The following is a 20,802-nucleotide window of genomic DNA, read 5'->3' on the forward strand; positions in this document are numbered from 1 at the left end:
TGTCATTGTCCACGGTCACCTTACTGCCAGGCAGTACATCGAACAAATCCTGTTGGACCATGTGGTGGCTGCTGACACGGTGATGATCCTGAATTCCTTCTCATGCACGATAATGCCAGGCCCCATGCCGCAGGCATCATCATGGAAGTCTTGCGAAGCCTAGACATTGAAGTAATGGAAAGATCAGCAGTGAGTACTGACCTAAACCTCATTCAGTATGTGTGGGACATGCTTGACAGATATGTTTGTGGACTTCCTGTTCCACCACAAACACTCCAACAACTCTCAAGAGCTCTCGTTCAAGTATGGGACTGATAGTGCAGGGTGACTTCCATAGACTTACACCAAGCAAACCATATAGGTGTCAGGTGGTGATAAATCCTCACAGAGGGCATACACGTTATTGAAGCTCGACAAGTCCAAAATGCACCCACAAATACAGAATGAATGATTGTTTCCACTTTGTTTTCAACACATGTCAAAAATTTCAGTTCTTGTTATGTAAATGAATGAGGGTATGCTGATGTTTTGTTGTGTACTTAATTTGTAAAACATAAATGTCTAATTTGGTAACATAGCTGGTCCTCAATTATTGCTCAGTGGAGCATGGCAGATGCCCAAAGTCATGTTCCCCTAATGCTTCTGAGCAGTATATATGTTTTGACTACCTATGAGGAGAAACATTATTTTTTTATACACATTAGCTGTACTGTGAATTTCTGTGCTGTTTGGTCTCTTAAACATAAATTTTGGAAATACTTGGGAAATATTTGTACTTTATTAGTAACTGGAAAGGAAGTTAGACTTGCTAGTTTACTATCGTCATTTTAAGGCTCTATGTTCAGCACCTGAATATAACTAATACGGTGCGAGCATTGGTAAACATTTGTTATGAGGTGTGAATACTGTAGATGAAAATTTCAAACCTAAAGAACATATGTCTATTATCTAAAGTACATTTAACTGCGAATGAGGTTTCAGGTGAAGAGATTGTTTTCAGACCATACACATATCATCTGAAAGCTGTAACAGGTGAGAATTACATTTTATATGAGGAACTTATATGCGGACTCGAATAATATTTGAAATATGTTAAAGAACTTTTGTCATTTTTGAAGATATTCAACACGTGCTGGATGACAATGATTTTAGAGTTAATATAATATCATCAGAATATTTTATAATATGGAGGTAGAAGACTGTGTATTTATTGTGAAATATGAGAACTAGTATGTGAGTATTATGAGGCTACCAAACAATGGAAGAGCTCGAGGTAGGAATACCAGCAATGTAGGAAACAACAGATTGCTATTTACCGTATAGAAGACACATTAAGTTCCAGACAGGCTCAATTAGAAGACACTTACATAGAGCTTTCAGCTACAGCCTTCATCGGCAAAGAAGACGCACACCATTCATACACACAAGCAAGCACACCTCATGAACACATGACTGCCAACTCCAGCATCTCTGGCTGGTCCAAGATGCTGGTGTTAGCGGTCATGTGTCCATGAGATGTACTTGCTTATGTTTATGAATGGTGTGTGTCTCTTGTTTGCTGATGGAGGCTCTGGCCGAAAGCTTTATGTATGTGTTTTTTATTTGTGCCTGTCTGCAACTTAACATATCTGCTTTACGGTAAGTAGCAAAATGCATTTTAGAAAGATCTTTGATACACAGCAACATGCACACTCCATATATATGTATTACAAATGTACAAATATGAACTCTATCAAATACAACACATTAGCTTCTGAAGCACAGAAATCAAGATTGCGCTGTGCGACATGCTTTTATCAGCCAATCATAGCTCACATCATGCAATATGCCAGACAATAACAACAGATATCAGAGGATAGCCACCAATAGCAACATCATTGTCAAGAATCACGAATACACAAATAGGAAAAGTTAATCGTTGAAATTAACACATACAGTATAGCTACAAGAAAAGCTAATCTTTCACATAGGATACTGGTCATCAAAGAATTCTTCTCTATCCCCCCACCCTACTTCACCCTCCCCCCCCCCCCCCCCTCCTCCTCCTCCCAAGGTCGTGGTTAGGCAGGATCCTAAGAGCACAGCTTAAATCGCAGCAGCTGAATATTTCTGACAAGCATTATTATAAATTTCACTGCTGTGCACTGAACATTTCGTGGGTTACCTGGCTGAATACATGTTTCGTCAAGTGTGAAATTGCTCAAGAACTCACCTAGCACTTAAAGTAGTGCTTCTCAAACCACCATTCTGACACATTTTACTGTAGGCAGTTGCTTGTGTGTGCACTGTGTTTTGTTTTTGTGAATGGCACAGTGTCTTTGGAACTAAAGTTTTATTTTGGATTATTCTCTCGTTTGTGTCTTATTGCAGTAGTATTATTCTGCAGTAGGGGGTGAAGTAAAGTTCTTTGTTAGAGTATCAGTTTTTACCTGTGAAACTTGCAAAAATTTAACTGAAAACTGAAAGAATGAAAAGTCCTGGTTTTTTCCCATATGAAAAAAATTACCACATTTTTCCCAGATTTCCCGGGGCGTATACACCCTGCAGTTCTCTGTAATGAGAATTTGGAACTGCTATGGAATTATACTTAAATCTTTTGTGATAGAGATGTAAGTGATGTAAATAAAGCATGAGACTTTGTTTTTTAACTTTATCTCAGGAAAATAATTCAGTGAAGTATAGGTTTTGCCACTTTATCATGCTACCATAGTTGCTCTTTATCATATGTGAGACACATTCATACATTTGAAGTTTGTTCATTTCTCAAGGGCTCTTACCAGGGACATTCAATTAGTAAGAAAACTTTTTTTTTTTTTTACTCAGTTTTGGCTAAAGAATACGCTATTTTTCTACATTAAAAATGTGGTTCGGATTGTTGTTTTTCTGATTGATTATAACATTTAAACATCATTTACAGTCAATATTCCACAAAATATGTTTTATTTTTATGTAATTAAAGCTTAAAAATCATTAAATACCAAGATCTGATCATGAGATCGAAAACGCTCTGTTATTGGCTGATGTGAGTAAGTCGAAGTTTTATGTGTGTTATACGAGCATTAGTCGAAGTTAAGGGGTTTTTACATACTTTTTCTGCAAACAGTTTACCTATTTAGTGATGAAAAAAGCAATTACAACTTTTAAGGAACAGTAGAAAGGAACTTTGTGAACAATGATAGTGGAAGCCTTGTGAAAGTTGATGCATTTATGCTCCCCCATTTATACATTTTGAGTGGTGGTATGTGCAATGACAGACATTCTTTTCCCTGCTCCCTGCAACATCATTAAATTCACTTATTGTAGAATTTTTGCAAATGAGCCCATATATTATAATTAGATTGTTGACTATCAGGCATGAGCTTTGACCCAAAGCACAATAAAATTATTCTTGGCAAAACTTAGTGCTGATTTTATCTGTAGAAGTCACTCAGCAGAGATATACCAGCCAGCAGGCGTTCAGTGGCTCAGCAGATAGCGCATCCAAGTGCAGATAAAGAGGTCACATGTTTGAATCCAAATCAGGTTCTTTGTACAGAGCCCTTATTTCTTCATTAGTCCTAATTCTCCACAACTCACCTTCTTTTACAGGACAAAAATCTTCCTCAGCACTTTCCTTCCCATATATTTAGTTTCTTCTCCAAAGCCTCCGACAGTACCCATGCCTCGCTGCCATACATAAGAACTGGTTTGATCACTATTTTGTATAGTGTCAGCTTTAGTTTCCTACTTAGGCTCTTACTTTTGAGCATGGTATGCAATGCTCTATATGATCTGTCGGCAGCCTTAATTTGATTTGTTATATCTGCCTCCACTTCATTTTCTTATGTTATTACTGAGCCAAAATAAATAAAGCTATCTACTCTTTCAAAGTTGTACCCTTATAACTGTAGATCATCTGTGTTTCTTCTATCTCTCTCGACTACCATACACTAATTTCTAAACGAAGGTTCTTGGCAGCAGCTTCGATCTCTTTGAAGGCTGATGTGAGCGTCTCCTTACTTCTAGCACTTATTACTACATCATCTGCATAGGCTAAGATTTGCAGAAGTCTATTGTAAATATTGCCTCCTGGGTTTGTGGTTATTGATCTTACTGCATTCTCTAATACCAGGTTGAACAGTACTGGGGATAGTGGATCTCCCTGTCTAAGTCCTCCTTCTGTTGGGAATGATCTCTACAGACATCCCTGAACTTTAACCTGGCTTTTGCTGTTTTCCAGGGTCATCTTAGTTAACCCACAGTGCTGATCTTTTAACTCTGTCATTGGCCTGTTTAAAGTCTATAAATAGATGTTCTAATCTTACATTATATTCATAAGTCTTCTCCAGCATCATACGTACTGTAAAGATATGGTCAGCTGTAGACCTCCCAGCTCTAAAACTGCCTGGTACTCGCCTAGAATCTTTTCTGCTCTTCTACTTACTCTCCTTGTTATAGCCGTAGGGAGGATTTTATAGACGATATTAAGCAGAGATATTCCTAGGTAGTTCTTACAGTGCATGCGTGATCCTTTTTATGTATAGGGCAGATGGTTGCTAATGTCCAGTCCTCTGGCATTTTCTCTGTTTTCCAAGCCATTGTAATTACTTTATGTATCCTCCGTACTAATATTTCACCTCCGTGTTTTATCATTTCCGCCATTACCAGGCCGTGTCCAGGAGCTTTGTTTTTCCCAAGTTGCTTTACAATTACTCTTAGCTCTTCTATCGATGGTGGTTCTGTGTCCACTGCATCATCATCTCCATCCACCTCTTGTTCTTCTTCAGTTTCTTTTCTAGCCCCTCCATTTCTTTCTTCACTTATGATGTGTCTGTTTGACAGTAACACTTCAAAATGTTGTGCCCATGTTTTGATTATTTTTTCCTTTCCAACTATGAAACTGCCTGTCTCATCTTTCAGCATGTCCATTCTTGGCTGATATCCTCTCTTTATTTGTCCCACCCCATGAAGGAATTTCCTCCCCTGCTTATTTTCAAAATTCTTCTGTATTTCATCCATCCTTTCCCTTTCCTCTACTCTCTTCTTAATCCATGCTAGATTCTTAGCTACCCTTCTCTTCTCTTTAAATGTAGCCACATTATTTCATGTAGGTCTCTGTAACATTCTTTGTCGAGTTTGATTTCTATCATCTAGTGCCTTTGACATCTCCTCTTCAAACCCTCCATTTCTATTCTGTTTTCCTCTTTCTCCTAGTACCTCTTGAGCTGATGTATTTAAAGCTATCTTAGTTTCCTCCCATAGCATGCTGATATCCTTTCCCTCCATCCCGCTGATCTTTTGCAACTTCTCTTGCACTTTGCTCCTATACTCTTCCTTTTTCTTCTGATCTTTGAGCATCTCCACATTGTAGACCTTACTTTTCTCCACCCTGCCCTTCTGGCTTTAACTGCAATCCTTTCTAAGGTTCAAAAAATGGTTCAAATGGCTCTGAGCACTTTGGGACTTGACATCTGAAGTCATCAGTTCCCTAGAACTTAGAACTACTTAAACCTAACTAACCTAAGGACATCACACACATCCATGCCCGAGGCAGGAGTCAAAGCTGCGACCATAGCAATCGCTCGGTTCTGGACTGAAGCACCTAGAACCGCTTGGCCACCGCGGCCGACCCTTTATAAGGTTTTGATTCTTACCAAAATATGGTCTGAGTCAATATCCGCTCCTTGGCAGCTAATGACATCCAAAATATCTGAGACATGCCGTCCATCCATCAGTACAAGATCTATTTGATTTCTCGTCAACCTATCTGATGATATCCAAGTCTCCTTATGAATGTATTTGTGTGGGAAAAACATGCTTTTAATCACCAGTCCTTTGCTAAAAGCAAATTCAATCAGTTTCCAACCATTGTTATTTGATTCCAGGTGTTTATTATGAAGACCTGCCACTGGTTGGTTCTCTTTCTCTTTACCTACTTTAGCATTATAATCCCCAAGTATAATTTTGACATCATACTTTGGCAGCTTATCATATACTTGCTCCAATTTCTCATAAAATTCTTCTTTCTCTTCTTCAGCTGCATCTTCATTTGGGGCATGCACACTAATCAGCAACCAGTTGGAGAATTTTCCCTTCAGCCTCAATCGACAAATTCTGGGGTTTATTGTTTCATATTCCACCATGGCGTGACTGACGGACTTCTTTAACATAAAACCTGTTCCCAATCTATTTTCTTCTTCCCTGCTATTGATGGAGGTATAATGCTGGAGATCAATCACCACTGTTTGTTTCCATCTTATCTCCTGCAACGCTTCAACATCAATTTGGTACCTCAATAATTCCTCCTTGAGCTTTCTACTGGCTCCTGCCTGAAAGATACTTCTTATATTCCATGTTCTGATATACCAAAATCGTTGCCGTTCAACATGCCGTGGTTGTTTGAGGCAGTCCGGTTCTCTCTGTGAATTGGTTGATGAACAACGAGTTTTTTCTGATATGGAGTTGTTAGCCCCATGATCAACCCCCAACCTGGAGGACCTGGAGTTGTATCGGGTTTACTCCCTTAGGGAGACTAGCTTCACCACGCCTCTAGAGCCCTCCCTGCCCCATGTTGTAGGGAACTGAAAGTGACAAGGAAAAAGGATAGCTTAGGATATGATATAATAAGATAGGATAGGATAGGACAGGAAACAGGCTTGATAGGTCATTGCGGGACACACTTTGTCTGGCTCCTCCCCTTTGGCCTGTCCAGCATGGGTGACCCTACTGGTAGCTGCACTACTGCCGGCATACCCCTCTGGATACAGAGCACACAAACCTCCTCGCCCACACAGACAGTGCTACACTAAGGCGGTGTCCCCTGAGTAGGGAGAACAAACTAATGTTAGCATCTGAAGCAGACTTACTTCATCTTTATGTAAGTTGATGAAACCGCAAAAGTTTAAACAATAAAGATCCTAGCTGGACAGTACAAAGGTAAAAACATTGTTTCTAATAAAGTAAAAAGTGTGTGATGATGATGATGTTTGGTTTGTGGGGCGCTCAACTGCGTGGTTATCAGCGCCCGTACAATTATCCAATCTTTGCTCAGTCCAATTTCGCCACTTTCCTGGATGATGATGAAATGATGAGGACAACACAAACACCCAGTCATCTCGAGGCAGGTGAAAATCCCTGACCCCGCCGGGAATCGAACCCGGGACCCCGTGCTCGGGAAGCGAGAACACTACCACGAGACCACGAGCGGCGGACTAAAAAGTGTGTGTTCATTAACTAGAAAACATCTTTTTAAATGTAATGTGTGTGAACAGCGACTGTAAGTGTAAGCGCTTGTAAACAGCAACACAATAATATTCTGTTTCTGACTGGTGTGGCGAAATTTTGTAATTGGCATTTTGTTTTCATATGAGAGGACTGTCAAGTCATTTTACAAATAAGTTAAAATGTTCTTTCAGGTTAGATTTGAACCAGCGATCTCTGGACATTATCTCGCAAAATCTGACAGTCTACTGCTCCAACTACTGAACTACCGAATAATTGATGTGTAGTTGAGCTCAGAGCTAAATTAATGTTAACTTCACAGTGCAACACATTTTTAGTTAAGTTAGTGAACCTGTGTGTCGATATGGTAGCAATTTGCTGGAATAGTGCAATCACATTTTATGCTGCTTCTCATTCTCTGGGACACTCAAAACAACTTTTCAGAAGTTTTTATAGATGCAATTGTACTATACACCATATGTAATCCATTTTCTGAAATGTAAATTCCAAAATAAGTGAATTAGCATTATGACAGTAGGAGCAGCAAGCTAGCCAGTGACGTCACAGGCATCAAATGACTCAAATGGAGGATTTTAGTGGGCTTTCAAATTATTTGAATTTCATTTCCATTTTTATAGAAGAATACTGAAATTCAAGTGGGGAAAAAAGCATGTTAGAAGCATTAGTCATTTAACAAAATTTCCAAAAAAACAGTCAAGTGCCCTATTGTGCAATCTGTTGTGGGACATCATGGAATATTCCCACTTCAGACCCTGTAGCTTTGTGAAGTTCCAATAGGTGGTGACAATACATGTAGCGTTCAAAATAATGCTGTCATTTAGTTTCTTTTGGCAGAAAAACAGAACATCATAGACATTCATAGGCACTTGCAGAATGTCTATGGAGACCTGGCAGTGAACAAAAGCACAGTGAGTCATTGGGTGAGGCATCTGTAATCATCATGGCAAAACTCCGCAAATCCTGTCCAATTTTCAGCATGACAGCCGGCCCCACACCATTGTGACTCCACAAAAATGCAAAGGAACTTTTCCTTCTCCACGACAGTGCGAGTCCTCACAATAAGTCTGTGCAGCTGCAGCTAAGAAGAACTCACAAAACTTCATTGGACTGTTATTCCTCCTCTTCCCCACAGCCTGGATCTTGCACCTTCAGACTTCCATCTGTTTGGCCCAATGAATGATGCAAGCTCTGGGAAGCAACATGTGTACGATGGGGAGGTTACAGATTGAACAGTACGTTGGCTCCGATGTCAACCAACAGAGTGGTACCATGCGGACATAGAGGCCCTCCCATTAAGGAGGCATTAGACCATCGCATTGTGCAGAGATTATGTTGAAAAATAGTGTTTTGTAGACCATAGAGTAGTGAATAATATGGTGTATTGATATCCCGAATAAAGCCAACCTGCTTTCCAAAAAAATATAGGACTTGCATTGCGCACACAGAAAGACCTCAAGAATTAATCAGGCACTTATTCAACTAATATCTTCTTCAGTACTTGTAAACACATTTGGTAAGAAATTTCCAGTACTGTTAACACTTTGATGCTTATGATCATGCACCTACACAAGTTACAAGTGAATTGAACACAGAGATTAAATGTCTATATGAAGCCATGAAACATACTATAGGAATATTGTGGCTGTCACTACAGCCATTACTCATGTTATAAATATTATTTCGGAATTGCAATACCAATACACTGTGAAAATACAATAATATCTTATGGGTTTGCAATTGATACAAGAACGTATTTATGCTGAATGAAGGAGGATTGTAAATAATACAAATTACACAGTAGGAACAAGTATCCATATGAATTTTTTTGCACACATGGTGGTACATGAACCAAATGACTGTCTTATTTCAAAGCATGTCAGCTTTGTTATTTCTGGCCTTCCTGATTATTCATATCTTAATGCAAATAATTATGTACTTACGTTACAAAACACAACTGACTACATTATGATAAAGTTAGACAAATACTCATGTTACTACTGACTGTCAGACTCATTATATGTCCATCTTGAAATGAACACACTGATCTGCATATGAATAACTAACACATCATTATTTATTAAGGATTTTTGTGAAGGATTTCCATCATTAGTTCTCACCCACCCTCTCTAATTACAGTGTCAAACAAATGACATAAATGTGAAGTACTTTAGATGTGGGTACAACATTTTTACTACACTTGTGAAGCTATGTGCGGAAATGGAGAGAAAATTTGATATGATAAAGGAGTTACACCTTTGTGCAGGGCAACTCACAAGATACACATAATGAAATATATTTGAATTTTACTCTGACACACACACACACACACACACACACACACACACACACTCACTCACTCAGAGAGAGAGAGAGAGAGATATTATCTGTGAATGGCAAATTTAAAACAATACTAATGATCATATTATACTGCAAGAATATTCTCAGTGAACTAAAAAACTTATATACTAATACATACTTGTATAAAATATCATTTTGGAAAATACTGCCTACGCTGAAGCTGACTACATGTTATTAAAGCAAATGCAATTTACAACTTTTTCAAGATAATTAAATGGTTATGAATATGTGATTTTCCTAATGATGTTTTTGATGTAGAATACCTTACTGTGTCAAGGGTATGAAAGTTAAATGATACAGAAAATAATAATACAAGTTTACCTACAATACTACATTGTACTTATCACTGGAAAAGAACTGAAGTTAAGTAGTTAGTATTTCATTTCACGATTGCCTAATTTTATGAACTTTGGCTTCTCATGACCTATACGCATCCCCATTGCTAGACAAAATATTCTAGTTGTTTAGAATACATATATATGATATCGTTTTGCCTTATGCCTGAATTGGTAGATAGTATGATTAAGGGAACTATTTAAATTTTAATTATATGCTATTTAAACTTGTAAGATTTTAAACGTGCACCAATTGTTAACTTTATAAACTATGTGTAGTTGTGTTCTGATTGAGCTTTTGGGGTGATAGAAACTGTGTTTTGTTTCAGGAAAAAAAAACATTTTGAAAAGACTCAAGGAGAAATAAGATGCCTACCAATGACGTGTTGATTACAAATTCTCGTTATACTAATCATCCTATGGAGAAGAGAACGAACCTGGAGAAAACACATTTGTAAAACAAAGTCATTTTTAATAATTTATACAAAGACATTGTATCAATACTTGTTTAAATTGTTCTTTGTTTAATATATTTATGCTATATGGTTAGTGATAATACTCACCACCAATTCACAACCAAAACAGGTGTAGACATCAAAATTATTGTATAACATACTCCTTTCTGGAGCAAGCAAACTGTGGCAAAGTCTTGTCCCTAATTCTTATGTGTGACATATATTTTGGGGAAGTCTGTACAGTAACAGAATGGGATGACCCATAACAAAGAGTGCTATAAAGACCATATTGTAGTATGTATATGCAAACTTATGTAACACAATCAGTACATATTGCAACGAAATTAGTAGAACAAATTAATGAAACTGTGGTACCTGGATCTAAGTAATATTGAAATATATTAAAACTATGGTGAAATGTAATTTCCATTCAAAAATATGTGTAACAAATCTTAAAACTTGTATTTACAAAATTAGTACACAGAGTAATAATGGTTTCTATGTGTAAAGATCAAGGATTCATGTTATTATTAGAATCAAACCTGTCTATAAAAATTATAAACAGTTCAAAGTCAAACTTTATGATGAAAAGATATTTCATATATTTTGGCATGTTAATTTTTCTGAAAAGATCATGTTCTTGTGGTCTTCAGTCCGAGTACTGGTTTGATGCAGCTTTCACTTCCATACATGGCAACACTCCATACAAATACCTTCAGAAAATACTTCCTAACACTTAAATCTATATTCAATGTTAACAAATTCCCCTTCTTCAGAAATGTTTTTCTTGCCATTGCCAGTTTACATTTTACATCCTCTTTACTTCGATCATCGTCAGTTATTTTCCTGCCCAAATAGCAAAACACACCTACTACTTCCTAATCTAATTCCCTTAGCATCATCTGATTTAATTTGAATGCATTCCATTATCCTGTTTTGCTTTTACTGATGTTCATTTTATATTTTACTTTCAAAACACTGTCCATTACATTCAATTGCTCTTCCATGTCCTTTGCTGTCTCTGACAGAATTACATTATCATTGACAAACCTTAAACATTATATTTCTTCTCCTTGAACTGTAATTCCTACTGTAATTTTTTCTTTGGTTTCTTTTACTGCTTGCTCAATGTACAGATTGAATAACCCTGGGGATAGGTCACAACTCTGTCTCACTCCTTTCTCTACCACTGCTTCCCTTTCATGCCCCTCGACTCTTGTAACTGCCATCTGGTTTCCGTACAAGTAGGAAATAGCCTTTTGCTCCCTGTATTTTGTCCCTGCTATCTTCAGAATTTCAAAGAGAGTATTCCTGTCAACATTTACAAAAGCTTTCTCTACATCTGCAAGTGCTATAAACGTATGTTTGTCTTTCCTTAATCTCCCTTCTAAGCTAAGTCGTAGAGTAAGTATTGCCTTACAAGTTCCTACATTTCTCCAGAATCCAAACTGATCTTCCCTGAGGTCAGCTTCCAGCAGTTTTCCCATTTTTCTGTAAAGAATTTGTGTTAGTATTTTGCAACCAGGACTTATTAAACTGATTGATCGGTAATTTTCACACCTGCTTTCATTGGAATTGGAATTACTACATTCTTCTTAGGGTATCCTGCCTGTCTCATACATCTTGCACACCAGCTGGAAGAACTTTGTCATGGATGGTTCTCCCAGGGCTGTCAGTAGTTCTAAGGGAATGTTGTCTATCCCCCTGGGGCCTTGTTTCAACTTAGATCTTTTGGAGCTGTGTCAAATTCTTCTCACAGTATCTTTTCTCCCACCTCATCTTCATCTATGTCCACTTCCCTTTCTAAACTGCCTCCAAGTTTATCTCTCTTATATAGACCCTATGTATACTCCTTCTACCCTTCAGCTTTCCCTTCTTTGCTTAGGGCTAGTTTTCCAACTGAGCTTTGGATATTCATGCTGTTACTTCTCTTTTTCCCCAAAGGCCTCTTTAATTTTCCTGTGAGAAGCATCTATCTTTTTCTCTAATGAAATATGCTTCTAAATCCTTACATTTGTCCTCTAGCCACTCCTGCTTAGCCATTTTGCACTTCTTGTCAATCTCATTTTTTAAACATTTGTATTCCCTTTCGATTGCTTCATTTGTTTTCCTTTCATCAATTAAATTCAATGTCTCTTGTGTTGTCCAAGGATTTCTATTAAGTCTTGTCTTTTTACCTATTTTATCCTCTGCTTCCTTCACTATTGCATCTCGTAAAGCTACACACTCATCTTCTACCATATTCTTATCCCCTGTTCTAGTCAGTTGTTGCCTAACATTTCTTCTAAAACCCTCAACAACTCTGGTTCTTTCACCTTATCCACATCCCATCTCGTTAATTTGCTACCTTTTCCTATTTCTTCAGTTTTAATCTACAACTCATAACCAATAAATTGAGGTCAGAGTCCACATATGTTCCTGGAAATGTCTTACAATTTAAAATCTTGTTCCTAAATCTCTTTCTAACAATTATATAATCAATCTGAAACCTTCCAGTGTCTCCAGGTCTCTTCCACATGTACACCCTTCTTTTATGATTCTTAAACCAAGTGTTAGCGATGGTTGAATTATGCTTGGTGCAAAATTCTGCTAGGTGGCCTGCTCTTTCAAACTTTTGCTCCAGTCCATATTCACATAATATTTTTCCTTCTCTTCCTTTTCCTACTATTGAATTCCAGTCTACCATCATAGTTAAATTTTCATTTACTTTAACTATTTGAATAATTTCTTCATCATGTGCGCAGCTAGTTGGCATGTGAACTTGTACTGCAGTGGTATGCATGGGCTTCATGTCTATCTTGACTACGATAATATGTTCAAGATCCTGTTCATAGTTGCTTACTCACATTCCTATTTTCTTACTCATTATTAAACCCATTCCTGCATTACCCCTTTTTCTTTTTGTATTTATAATCCTGTATTCACCTGACCAGAAGTCCTGTTCCTCCAGTCACGAACTTCACTAACTCCCACTACATCTAAATTTAACCTATCCATTTTCCTAGTCAAGTTTTCTAACCTACCTGCCAAATTAAGGAATTTGATATTACATGCTCTGTCCTGTAGAATGCCAGTTTCATTTCTACCAATGACAACACCGTCTTGAGTAGTCCCTGCCCGGAAATCCGAATGGGGGACTGTTTTACTTCCAGAATGTTTTACCCAAGAGAACACCATCATCATTTAACCATACAGTTGAGCTGCATGCCTTCAGGAAAAATTACACCTGCCATTTCTCCTTGCTTATGATCTGAAAATACCATACAAAACTGTAAATTCAAATTCTGTAACTTGTTTTGGAAAACCTTCAAATTTTAATTGCAAACTTCAAAATTACTGTTTTAAACAATTAATGTACTGATATTTCAATTATTCTAAGATATATAAGGATGAGACACAGCAACCTTGTGCCTGGTGGTTCGGAATGCGTCAGGCATTGGAAAAGGTACTGTTCAATAGTGGGTCATGTGCACCAGGGATGTTAGTGTAAAGCGAAGTGGCATCAATAATGACTAGCAGAGCACCAGCAGAAACTGTGGAGAGCCAGTGGAGGAAACGGTTGGCATCTTTTATATAGTACACTAGGCTGTGGGCAATAGGTTGAAGGTGTTGGTCTACGAGAGGAGAGATTCTCTCAGTGGGGATGATAATGATGATGTTGGTTTGTGGGATGTTCAACATCATGGACATCAGCACCCATACAAGTTCCAAATCTTTCCATTTCCAGGCTCAGCACTTCCCGAATGATGATGAGATGATGAGGACTACACAAACACCCAGTCACCAGATGCAGAAAATCCACGACCTGGCCAGGAATCGAACCCGGGACCCCAAGATCCAGAGGCTGCAATGCTAGCCACTAGACCACAACCTGCGGACTTCTCTCAGTGGGAGCACAATAACCGGTCACAATGGGGTGTCCTGGGTTGTTGGGTTTATGAACTTTAGGCAGCATGTATAATGTAGGGGTGTGGGGAGTGGTAGGGATGAGGAGACAAATGGACTCTGGGGAGAGCTTCTGGGATGGGTCTGCGATTTGAGGAGAGAATGGAGGTCCTGCTGGAATTCTGGAATGGGGTCACTGTGGCACAGTTTGTAGGTAGATGAATTTGACAGCTGACGGAGTCCCTCTGCAGGGTAATCCTTGCAGTTCAGAACAGCAGCAGTGGAGCCTCCACGTTAAGTTCATCTCTCTCCTCACCTCTACCACTCCCTGCACTCCTACATTCTACATGATTCATTAGGTCCATAAACCCAACCACCCAGGATGGTCCATTGTGGCTGATTACTGTGCTCCCATGGCAAAATCTCTGCTCTCATAGACCAACACCTTCAACTTATTACCCACAACCTACCGTCTTACACAAAAGACATCAACAATTTGCTCCACTGACTCTCCACAGTTCCTGTTCCTTTACCACAAGCTCGTCATTATTGATGCCACCTCCCTTTACACTAATATCCCTAATGCACATGGCCGTACCGCTATTGAACACTACCTTTCACATGCCCAATGGATTCCAAACCTACAACCTTCACCTAGTCACCATGACCAACTATATCCTCACCCACAATTACTTCTTCTTTGAAGGCATGACCTACAAGCAAATCTGGGGTATGGCTACGGGCACCCACATGGCACCATCACACGCCAACCTTTTCATGGGTTGCCTACATGAATCCTTCCTAAACACCTAGAATCCCAAGCCCTTCATGCGGTTCAGATTCATTGATGACTTTTCATGATCTGGATCGAGGACACACTATTCACATTCCTCCAAAACCTCAACACCTTCTCCCCCATTCATTTCACCTGATCCTACTCAACCCAACAAGCAAACTCCCTCGATGTTATCCTCCACCTCAAAGATGCCTAAATCAGTACCTCTGTCCATAAAAAACCTACAAATCATCAGCAATACCTCAACTTCGACAGCTACCACCCATTCCATACCACGAAAACCCTTCCATACACCCTAGCCAACCATGGCCGTCGCATCTGTATTGACAAGAGGCCCCTCTCAAAATAAACCAAGGATCTCACTGACGCCTTCACAGACCATAATTACCATCCCAACATTGTACAAAAACAGATGTCCCATGACTTAGTTCTTCAGTCATCCACTGTCTGACAATGTCTCACTCTGGCCCCTCACGACTCAGTACCACCCAGAACTGGAGCAACTGAATCACATTCTCTGCCAGAGTTTCGACTACCTCTCATCATGCCCTGAAATTAGCGATGTCCTACCTACTCTTTTTCCCACCCCTCTCACAGTGGCATTCCACCAACCTACACAACATCCTCATCTATCCCCACACAACCCTTGCTCCCAACCTCATGCCTCATCTCTCTTTTATAGATCCAGATGCAAGAGCTGTCCCATACATCCTCCCACCACCACCTACTCCAGTCTGGCTACAAACACCACTTATCCCATCAAAGGCAGGGCTACCTGTTAAGCCAATTACACGATCTACAAGCTAAGCTGCACCCACTGTGCTGCATTCTACATGGGCATGACAACCAACAAGCTGTCTGTCTGCATGAATGGCCACTGACAAAAACAGTGGCAGAGAAACAGCTGGACCACCCCGTTGCTGAGCATGCTACTCAGCACCATGTTCTTCATTTCAATGACTGCTCCACAGCCTGTGCCATTTGGATCCTTCCAACCAACACCAGCTTTTCGGAAGTGTGCAGATGGGAACTCTCCCTGCAGTATATCCTACATTCCCATAACCCTCCAGGCCTCAACCTTCATCAGCCCCTTCCCTGTTCCCATTCCAGCAGTACACAGCACTCTATTCCACAACGCATCCAGTCCTTTTACTTCACTCCTTTTTTGTTGCCCCCCCCCCCCCCCCCCTCCCGCCTGTGGACTCCGTCTGCACCTAGCTGCCCTACACTCTCTTCATCTTGCCCTTGTATACTGCCACAAGCAACAATTTACCACCCTTCACACCTACCCTGCTGTTCTTCCCCATCCCCACCATCCGGTTGCTTCTCCCCCCCCCCCCCCCCCCAAGTGCTACTGCTTGCAGTCTGGCCTCAGCAGCAAATTGTAAAGTTTAGAACCATGCTGTTTATTTAATCCATGCAACAGAATATAGTTCTGAAACTATAATACATTATGGTAAAGCTTTATTGGTAGTCGTGCTGGGAACAATATTTTAATTCTTTCTTGTAAAAATGATTGACCTTGTTTTCTTTTTGTGTATTTCAGCAGTATTTGTTGACATTTATCTACTGAATAGGAGAAAAATCTCATTTCAGGAAAGGCAGCAGTCTTCCCTCTTGGAATCCTTGATGGGGCCAAATGTAAACCTGAGACTTTTCAGTGATATATCACACATACATGGAGAAGCCTCAGTGGCCAAGCAGTCCAGTACCATACAAAGAAAGTGTGTTTAATTAAGTAATAATGAAGTTTCCAATCATGGATTAATACAGAATACTTAATTAAGATTCCAGTGATAGTAATCATGAGTTTATTGGAGAGTTAATTGAAAATTCAATAACTTTAATAAGCAAATTAACACATTCGTATCAATTTTCCTCAACCATATGGTCCCACCAGTATGTAGCCTAGGTGCAGGGTCATAGAATAGTGGGGCAGATCAATTTTAATATCAGCCAATCAATTAAATTAAGAAATCTAAAAGATGCTGTAAATCAGTAAACCAATGCATTCAAATTCGGTTGCAGACATGCCATTGCGGAAGAGATGTTTTTCTCGAAATTTCATTCTCCTGGCAAGACAACTGGTTACCCAACCTAAACAGCAGGAGGTCTTGTCGCTCCACCAGCCATAAGCTCTCTCCCATCCCTGACTGAGTTGAATATAGGAACTACACTTCTCTTTGAGTGGGCACACCACTGTGCTGTCTCCATGTCTACAGAACTATGAAGAGACACACTCTGAGCTCCATTCTGTCATTGGACCCCCCCCCCCCCCCCCCTCCTTTGCAGATCTGAGACAATATCACTTCGTTAAAGATCTTATGATGGTACTGCAGAAGTTTTCACCACCTTTGACATGAATTGGCATCCACCACTTTGTAACCAGTCTTGTATAAATTAAGATCAATAGCAGTTAGGGTGCTACTTCACCCAATCCCTGATTGAGTTGAATATAGGAACTACACTTCTCTTTGAGTGGGCACACCACTGTGCTGTCTCCATGTCTACAAAACAATGAAGAGACACTCTCTGAGCTCCATTCTGTCATTGGACCCCCCCTTCTTTGCAGATCTGAGACAATATCACTTTGTTAAAGATCTTACGATGGTACTGCATAAGTTTTCACCACCTTTGACATGAATTGGCATCCACCACTTTGTAACCAGTCTTGTATAAATTAAGATCAATAGCAGTCAGGGTGCTACTTCACCCATCATTATGACACGAGTACATAGCTTACGACAAACTGTTAATACCACACATTCACCAATGGCAAGCATTGTCATGCTTGCCGTCCTTTGTGTCGGTATACTGTACTTTTCATGGCCAAACTTGATCTCTTGTTAGTTATTCTCAGAAGCTGATCTAGTTTCACTGAATATAGCTCTATAGGACTGGATGATCTATTAGCCTCTGTTTTACTGTATTTCTTATGTTATTATCTTTTCCTATGGATGAACAGCTTACCAACGAGTACTCCAGAATTGTGGCTTGATGTCGTTCCAGAGTGTAATGAGGTTACTTCGCATTTAATCTGTTCTTGAAGGTCACTATACACTGATTAAGTCTGTTACTTGTTTGTAACTTCCCCCATGTCCCTTTTAATATCATTTATTCTAGTAACAGAAATATCTGTAATACAAAAAGCAGTTCGATGCCTCCACAGTTAGTGGACAGAAGAATAGCAGGTAGGGTTCATTTACTTGCTAACAGGGAAACTGTAACAGGACAGCTCATTTACTTTATCTGAATCTCTTCAAAACACAAGAGCTACAAAATCACTAATTTCTGCATAAGGCAGAAATTCCGTTTCATATTCATAATAAATAAATCATAGTTTTTAAATGTTTTAATTACTCCAAAAATAGTAATCGGATTTTGACAAGTGAAAAGTCATTGAATTAGTTACTTTTATAATTACGATACCAGCACCAGAAACTATTATAGCTGCTGTGACTCGCTGATCATTCAAAGCGCCGCCGCGCAATTACGCGCGTCCTCTACGTGCGGCGCTGTCGCCAGCCATGCAGCAGCTGCGCCACCTAAGCGGCCAGCCGAGCAGCGGCCGCTAGACTGGGACTCAGTGCTCAGTCGAATGCTAACGTGTACACATGTCTTGCTTGTCAACTTACTCTGTGACTAATATGTGTTGTGTCATTCTGAAATATATGTGTTAAACTTGACGTTATAACAATAGCTATATTTGAAAAAGCAAAGTTGAAGCCGGTATCACTGTAACCAGTATAGTTTTGGAAAGAGACTGTACTTCAGTTAGTCAGAACTTTCTCACAATACATCCGGGTGAAAACAGAATTGCAATATCTTAAACAGTTGTGGAAATATTTGAGGTGAACCACCATGTATATCCATGTCACTTATCACAAAGTTAATGGGACACATTTTAATGCACATGTTATCAGCATGCCTCAAGTTTCGTGGCTTCAAAATACCTTTAATTAACAGACATGATAGTATCATTACAAACTCTAATTACTTCAGTATTTGGTATTTATAATAAGAGTCAAATTATCCCAGTAACGTTTCCTTTCTTTTATGCTTTGGCAGAAGTAAAAGGCTGCAGTAGAATGCATCTAAAAAAACTCACTGGATATTTTGAAAATTTTATATTTATTATCAAACAAATATAAACAATATCACAGAAAATATGGAGTGAGGCCCATACATAAAGATGTGATGTGTGTGCATATTCCAGATGCAGCTACGTATAATTTTATATATTACAACAAGGACAGGGAAACAACATCTAGTTATTATTAAAATTATAAACAGTAAAAAAATAACACTATCTTAACATCATAAGTGCCTGCTTTTTTAAATTATTTATAATTAATTGTTCCTTGTCCGTTTTGCTCTAGCTGAGAGACTCCTGTCCATTTCTTCTTCCTCATCAACATACTGAACACATTCAGATGCATGTTCCTGTAAACAATAACAATACATTAGTGTTATGCATGAGAGAAACAGCATCAGTGATCAGTTTTACACAACCACAGCTTCTCTTTAAAGTTGTTCCTCATGTTGCCCAAACGAGGACTGTCTGTTAGTCACAATAGACTTAACTGTGCTTGCACACTATAGCACTGAAGTGACTCAGCTGGTTGGTGCAGTACAGACATTTTATCGTAATGTTGTCAACTGATCCCCTACATATTACTCTGAAATCAAGAATGGCTGATACATAGTTGTATAAAAGGCACACAATCACAAACTAGTGAGCAACGTAGGGAGCACTGCGATAGGGCATATCATTTTCTTTATCTTTAAAATTAATTGTTTCTTCCCACAAGTGGACGTAGAAAAATTCATCATTCCAGGTACCCTGTCTTGAAATACTTGTTCTCTAGAGTTAAACTTCTTCTATTAACTTAACTACAGGCCTACAAAAACACCTACATACCACAGCTACAATCCTCCCTTACCTGACAGCCTATGTAATCATTCAATGCACGACAGTGCATGGTACCAATATGTTTCAAAGGCTGCAGGAGAAAATGCAAATTTTCAGGGGGTCATATCTTGTGTTCTATTGATCACTGAGTTAAGGAGTCAAGTGTTTTGGATATCCCTCAGCCTTGCGACCATTATTTACCTATCAGAAGGACAACTGTACTGTAGCTATCCTACAGTACAGTATCAAATTTTAAACATTGCACACTTTTTACAGCCCAGACAAATTGAGCAAATCGATTGGTTCTTCTACATTAGGTGTGGTCTAGGGTGGCAGCTTATAAGATCACGATTTGTTCGTGGCTGGTTCTTGAGAAAACTCAAATTTCTATTCATAGCAAATCCTCAAAATTTTTACCACATTTTCTTAGGCTGCTGATCTTAGAGAACCCTGAAACTTTTAATGTTATCATTATCCAGTGCTGAAATCCAGAGGTTCAAAGTAACTGTACTTACACACACAAAATATGGATGTAATATCTGGTCTGGGGTATACATGTAGTTTTAAACACTACAATGACCACATGTCAAGAGTTCTGTGCCATCACAAAGGTACTGATGTGACTAACTATGTTTTTTGTTGCCATTTTTCACCAATAAAACTTTATGATGCACTGTGTCTGTATAGTAGGCACTTGATGCTTGTACAGGCTGTCTTCACCTGGGAATTATTCGATAGTGCTACTTGGGAGTGTAAGCACCTCATAAAAATTATTCTGTTGTATGAAATTCTTTGTACTTGCAAATCAAACACAGCATATTTTGATGCACAGTATATATG

General features: G+C 39.1%; 1 protein-coding gene across 2 annotated transcripts in view; it reads right to left on the reverse strand.

Moving 5' to 3' along the window:
• Positions 1-19,213: 19,213 nt before the first annotated feature.
• The window catches only part of LOC126187842 (uncharacterized), a 169,441-nt gene continuing 167,852 nt past the window's right edge, over positions 19,214-20,802 (reverse strand). For both annotated transcript variants that reach the window (XM_049929151.1, XM_049929159.1), the window contains one exon: positions 19,214-19,493. In XM_049929151.1, coding sequence (XP_049785108.1) covers positions 19,401-19,493 — 93 coding nt within the window. In that variant the 3' untranslated portion in view covers positions 19,214-19,400. The remainder of the gene's footprint in view (positions 19,494-20,802) is intronic.

This window comes from Schistocerca cancellata, chromosome 1 (genome assembly GCF_023864275.1).
Source record: "Schistocerca cancellata isolate TAMUIC-IGC-003103 chromosome 1, iqSchCanc2.1, whole genome shotgun sequence".
NCBI lineage: Eukaryota > Metazoa > Arthropoda > Insecta > Orthoptera > Acrididae > Schistocerca > Schistocerca cancellata.